Source organism: Arachis stenosperma, chromosome 1, assembly GCF_014773155.1.
Source record: "Arachis stenosperma cultivar V10309 chromosome 1, arast.V10309.gnm1.PFL2, whole genome shotgun sequence".
NCBI classification, from domain to species: Eukaryota; Viridiplantae; Streptophyta; class Magnoliopsida; order Fabales; family Fabaceae; genus Arachis; species Arachis stenosperma.
Genome location: NC_080377.1, coordinates 104,259,805 through 104,266,642, shown reverse-complemented (window position 1 = coordinate 104,266,642; position 6,838 = coordinate 104,259,805). Strand labels below are relative to the sequence as shown.

Sequence of the window (6,838 nt, the reverse complement as noted above, 5' to 3'; positions counted from 1 at the left end):
CGGTCACGCGGACGCGTAACGTGAATTACGCTAGTGGTGTGAGGGCAGCTTCGCGCTCGCACAACTCTCTGTGTGAAACATGTTTTGCCAAATTTTAGGGTGACGCAGTCGCGTGGTTGACGTGATTGCGTGGATGGCCAAATTATGAAAACGGCACGGACGCGTGGGGCACGCGTTCGCACAGCAGGGCTTGTGCGGCTAGCACGGGTTCAACCCAGCTCCAGTGCAACTCACTGCCATACACCCTGTTACGTCGAATTACAGAGCCACGCATTCGGGTGGTTGACGCGGACACGTGGGAAGGCCATTTTACAAATGACGCGATTGCGTCACCCACGCGGTCGCGTGGGTCAAATGGTGCCAGGGGCACGCCTCCAGCCACACTCCTGCGTAACTCTCTGTTTCTTTTCTTCAATGTTGTGAAGGCACTTTGACGCGAGCGCGTCAACGACGCTGGCGCGTCGCATGCCTTAACCCTTTTTTTTATATACAATATGCGATATGCGGATGAGATGCAAAATATAGGCATTAGTACTGAGAAGAGTTTTTGACGAAGGAAAGTAAGGAGAGGGGGAGGAACGATCATACCATGGTGGGTTGTCTCCCACCCAGAACTTTGCTTTAACGTCCTTAAGTTGGACGCTCCACTAGCTCAGTCTTCTACTGTGGGCAGATCTTCCAAGAGGAAGATCTCTAGTTCCTAGTTTTTTGCCATCTTTTCGCCATGGAATAACTTCAAGCGATGTCCATTGACTTTGATAAGTTCAGAGCTTGAAGGATGGCTCAAGTGAAAGACTCTGTATGGTTCCACCCTCTCTACTCGATAGGGACCATCCCATCTAGATCTCAGCTTGCCTAGCATGAGCCGCATTCTGGAGTTGTAAAGTAAGACTAAGTCCCCAGGTTGGAATTCTCTTCTCTTGATGTTCTTGTCATGCACAGCCTTCACTTTCTCTTTATACAACCTGGAGTTTTCATAAGCTTCTAGGCGGAGGTTCTCTAATTCTTGCAGTTGCAACATCTGCTCAACTCCGGCTCTCTCATAGTCCATGTTGCATTCCTTTACTGCCCAGAAGGCTTTGTGTTCTAACTCAACTGGGAGATGACAGGCCTTTCCATAAACCAAGCGGAAAGGACTCATCCCAATCAGTGTCTTGTATGCTGTCCGATATACCCAAAGCGCGTCCTGGAGCCTAGTGCTCCAGTCCTTTCTATGAGGCTTGACTATCTTTTGCAGTATACGCTTTATCTCTCTGTTAGACACCTCTGCTTGCCTATTAGTCTGGGGGTGATAGGCTGTTGATACTTTATGAATTATCCCATGCCTCTTTAGTAAACCCATTAGTCTTCTATTACAAAAGTGAGTGCCTTGATCGCTCACGATTGCTCATGGTGATCCAAAGCGACAAATAATATGGTTTCTAACAAAGGAAACAACAGTGTTAGCATCATCAGTATGGGTAGGAGTTGCTTTCACCCATTTAGAAACATAATCTACAGCTAACAGTATATAAAAGTGGCCATTAGAATTTGGAAATGGACCCAATGAAGTCAATGCCCCAAACATAAAAAATTTCACAGAAAAGCATAATTTGTTGAGGCATTTCATCCCTCTGGGATATATTACCAAATCTTTGGCACGGAGAAAAAGATTTACAAAGGTCAGCAGCATCTTTAAAAAGAATAAGCCACCAGAATCCACAGTCTAAAACTTTTCTAGCAGTTTGTTAAGGGCCAAAATGTCCTCCACTCTCAGATAAGTGGCAGGCCTCTAAAATGGACTAAAATTCTGATTGAGGTACACACCGTCTAATTACCTGGTCAGCACCACACCTCCATAGATATGGGTCATCCCATACATAGTATTTGGACTCGCTTTTTAGCTTGTCTCTCTGATGCTTAGTGAAATCGGGAGGAAAAATGTGGCTAACTAGAAAATTAGCTACCGGTGCATACCAAGGAACTACATCAGATACTTCCTGTAAGCTATCAAATGGGAAATTATCATTGATAGGAATGGAGTCATCCTTAATGTGCTCAAGGCAACTCAAGTGGTCAGCTACTAAATTTTGGTTACCACTCCTATCTTTAATTTCCAGATCAAATTCTTGCAGGAGTAGCATCCAACGTATTAGCCTTGGTTTAAACTCCTTTTTAGCTAATAAATATTTTAGAGTTGCATGGTCTAAGTACACTACTATCTTAGTACCAAGTAAATATGCTCAGAATTTATCTAGAGCAAAAACAATAGCTAGAAGCTCTTTTTTCAGTAGTAGTGTAATTAGATTGAGCAGCATCTAAAGTCTTAGATGCATAAGCAATTACAAAAGGGTCCTTACCTTCATGTTAAGCCAATGCTGCTCCTACTGCATGATTGGAGCCGTCACACATGATTTCAAATGGTTGGCTCCATTCTGGTCCCCTCACAATCGGAGCTTGAGTCAAGGCGGTCTTTAGCTTATCAAACGCTTATTTGCAATCCTCACTGAACTCGAACTCAATGTCTTTTTACAGTAGTCTGGATAAGGGCAGTGCTACCTTACTGAAGTCCTTAATGAATCTCCTGTAAAAACCTACATGGCAAAGGAACGAACGGACTTCCCTCACAGAGGAGGGGTAAGGTAAACTAGAAATAACATCCACCTTTGCTGGGTCTACAGAGATACCAGTATCAGAAACAACATGTCCTAGAACAATACCTTGTTTTACCATAAAATGACATTTTTCAAAATTTAAAACAAGGTTTGAACTAACACATCTGTCCAATACTCTAGATAAACTATCCAAGCAAAGGTTAAATGAATCACCATATACACTAAAGTCATCCATAAAAACTTCCATATAAGTCTCAATGAGATCAGAGAAAAGACTCATCATACAACTTTGGAAAGTAGCTAGTGCATTGCATGACCCAAATGGCATTCTTTTATAAGCATAAGTCCCAAAAAAGACATGTAAAAGTAGTCTTTTCCTGATCTTCCGGAGCTATATGGATTTGAAAATAACCTGTATAGCCATCTAGAAAGCAGTAATGAGATTTACCTGACAGGCGATCAAGCTTCTGATCAATGAATGGCAAGGGATAATGATCCTTGCGAGTGGCTTGGTTGAGACGCCTGTAGTCAATGCAAACTCTCCATGCGTTCTGCACTCTGGTTTTCAGAAGTTCTCCTTGCTCATTCCTTATTGTTGTGACTCCAGACTTCTTGGGCACCACTTGTACTGGACTGACCCATTCGCTATCTGAAATGGGGTAAATGATATTTGCTTCAAGTAGTCTGGTTACTTCCTTCTTGACAACTTCTAAGATGGTGGGATTCAATCTTCTCTGAGGTTGACGGACAGGCTTTGCTCCTTCTTCTAAGAATATTCTATGTTCACAAACTTGAGGGCTGATGCCTACTATACCTGCCAAGCTCCATCCAATTGCTTTTTTATGCGACCTCAATACACTAAGCAGTTGTTCTTCTTGTTGGGAAGTGAGCTCCTTTGCAATGATAATTGGAAACTTCTGCTTGTCCTCAAGGTATGTATACTTGAGGTATGGAGGAAGGGGCTTTAATTCTATTTTCCGCTCATGGTTTGGTTCTGGATTATCTGGGGCTGGTAAAAATGGTAATGAATCTTCAGTATGTTCAAAGAGTGTCCCCACACTTGGGTCTTGCTCCATGTGATTCTCTTCCATGTCTTCCTGGTGAGTTGCTATATGATTTCGTCAATGATGTCACATTGGAATATGGAGTGATCTTCTGGGGGGTGCTTCATAGCTTCATCCAGATTGAAGCTCACTGTTCTACCATCTACCTCAAAGGAATAGGTTCCCAAAATGGCATCCAGCTTGAATTTTGAAGTCTTCAAAAATGGTCTTCCAAGCAGGATTGACGAAGGTCTTCCTGAGTCATTTTGAGGCATCTCCAGGATATAGAAGTCAATGGAAAATGTGAGCCCCTTAATGCTCACTAACACATCTTCAGAAATTCCAACCAGTGTGATAATACTTTTATCTGCTAACACAAAACGAGCTGCCGACCTTTTTAAGGGAGGGAGCCTTAAAGCATTATATATAGACAAGGGCATAATACTCACGCATGCTCCTAAATCACACATACAGTCAGAAAATATCATACCTCCAATGGTATAGTTAACCATGCATGGGCCTGGGTCACTATATTTTTCAGGTATATTTCCCATTAATGCAGATATAGAACTACCTAAAAGAATAGTTTCTTATTCATTAATTTTATCTTTATGTATGCACAATTCTTTTAGAAACTTTGCGTATTTAGGTACTTGCTGAATAACATCAAAAGGGGAACAGTTACCTCAACCTTTTTGAAGATCTCTACCATTTTGGGATCAAGTTCCATCTGCTTTCTAGGCTTCTTAGCAAGGTGTGAAAATGGAATAGGAGTGGCGTCTTTTATAGCTTCAGCATACTGGGGTTCTGCATTCCTTGGTTGTGCTGCTTCTGCTTCAGCCATGCCTTGTGCTTCATCTTCTTTTTCAACATCCTCTACCTCAACCGTGTCCGTAGCTGGGGTGTGTTCTGGCGAGATTGGTTCCTCAGAATTCCTCTCTTGCAGTGTGGTTCCAGATCTTAGGGTAATGGCATTGATGCCACCTTTGGGGTTGAGTAATGGTTGAGAGGGGAGTCCACCGGAGCTCAAAGGCTGGTTGTTAGAGTTATTCAATGATCCAATCTGTGAGACAAGGGCTTGCAAGGTAGAGTTCATACCATTTAGAGTAGAAGTAAGGTTATCTTCCCTGGCCTGCTGTCTCCGATCAATAGATTGTAGTAGCTCATCATTAAAAGATAAAGAGGGATAAGTGATCCGAGGGGACTGCTGGGATGCTTGAGGCTGCCTTAGATGAGGTGCTCTGTAGGCTTGATTCTGATTCTGCTACCTGAAGTTGTTATTGTTATTCCACCTCTAGTTTCCATTGTTATCTCTGCCTCCTCTGCTATGATTGTCCCTCCAACCTTGGTTAGAATTATCTCTCCAACCTTGGTTGGAATTATCCTGCCCATGGTTGTAGCCGCCACCTTGATTGTACCCTTGATTGGGGAGGTCATAGAAGTTATGAGTGGCTGCCACAATGTTGTCTTCCTGTTGGAGTTGCGGACACTCATCAGTATAGTGACTATAATCGGCACAGATCCCGTATACTCTTTGGGGAACCAACTGTTGGCCTTGCTGTAGTAGAGAAGGCTGAGCTTGCTGAGCTTGTTGTTGACTCAATTGCATCTGCTTCAGTAAGTTGGTCATTTCACATAAGCTCTGAGTTAGAGCAGTAGTCTCTTTGCTAGAGGATTCCTCTGTAACAGCTATTGACCGACTTTGTTTCTACTTGTGATTCCTAGTAGATTCAGCTAAGTCGCTGATCAATTGCCATGCCTCATCAGTAGTCTTGTACTTTTTCATATACCCATTGCTAGCACCTTCCAATGTGGTCTTATCTTAAGATTTCATGCCCTGTGTAAAGTAGCCGAGCAACACTATCTTGTCAATCATATGGTGGGGACATGCTTCCAGAAGATTATTGAAGCGCTCCCAATATTCGTAGAGAGTCTCAGATTCGTCCTGAACGATCATGGAAATGTCTTTCCTCAATTTATCGGTAACCTCAGCTAGAAAGAATTTCTCTAAAAAATTTCTTCTAAGCGTATCCCAGTTAGAAACAGTTGCTCCGGATTGAGTGTAGTACCACTCTCTTGCCTTTCCCTCAAGAGAGAATGGGAAGGCTTTTAACAGAATAAAGTTTCATCAGTACCATCACGCTTAACAGTAGAACAAGCTGTCTGAAAATCCCTAAGGTGCTTGATAGGCTCTTGAGCAGGTAAGCCATGAAACTTGGACATCAAGTTGAGTAGTGCAGTCTTTATTTTAAATTCCACAGCCACCGCTGGGTGGTGCACCTGGTGCGGCTGCATTGTAAAATCAGGGGCTCCAGCCTCCTGGATAGAGACTCTCATAGGTGCTGCCATGTCACCTGCACGTAAATCAATTGAATCAATAGAGAGGGATCTTGTTTCTCCCTTAAATGACGTTTCAGATTCGTTCTCGGAGAGGACTAGCCGATGCCGAGCTTGCCTTATACGTGAAATAGTTCTTTCAATCTCAGGGTCAAATACTGGCAAGCTTAGATCAGGAAGTGAACGCGTCATTTAATGAAAGAAACATGCAGCTCATAGTAGCAAAATAAAAAGAAAAATGCAATTAAATAAATTCCAATCAATAAATTAGCACACTATTGTAACTCCCCGGCAATGACGCCAAAAATTGACGTACATAGAAATTGGCGGATTAAGAATTATTTAGAAAAATGGCGTTGCGAGTATAGTTCTTAACCGGCGAAAATCCACTTATTAATTTAGAAAAGAGTTGTCACAAATTTTAGAAATAAAATACTGGGAGTATGAGTCCCAGGTTGTCTCCCATCGAGTTGCAGGAAAATGTGCTCTTTTATCAATCAGAGATTTTTCAAATGGGTTTTTGAGTTTGATAAACAGAAAATTAAATTAGAGAATATATATGGTTTAAATAAAATCTTGACCGGGAGGAGATTAATTGGAAGTTCTATCCTTGTTGGAATTTTGTCAAGATCAATTAATAATTAGTCATTGTTTTCATTTAGTTAACCCTCAATGAAAGAAGGAAAGTCAAATTAAAAGTCAACTTGTATTCACAAGTCCTAATCCTCTCCCTTGGGAAGGATTAGAGTTAGTGACTAACAAGCCAACTAACAATGAACCAATTACAATTGAACTCTTGAGTATTCCAACTCAAGGTTCTCCTTTTAATTAACTCCTAATCAAGTTGGGGAACTACTCCATCAT

At 42.0% G+C, this 6,838-nt stretch overlaps 1 protein-coding gene across 1 annotated transcript; it reads right to left on the bottom strand.

The window, feature by feature from the left end:
* Positions 1-700: 700 nt before the first annotated feature.
* Positions 701-1,051, bottom strand: LOC130983056 (uncharacterized). The gene has a single exon (XM_057907233.1). The coding sequence runs from the start codon at positions 1,049-1,051 to the stop codon at positions 701-703; it is 351 nt and encodes a 116-aa protein (XP_057763216.1).
* Positions 1,052-6,838: the final 5,787 nt, after the last annotated feature.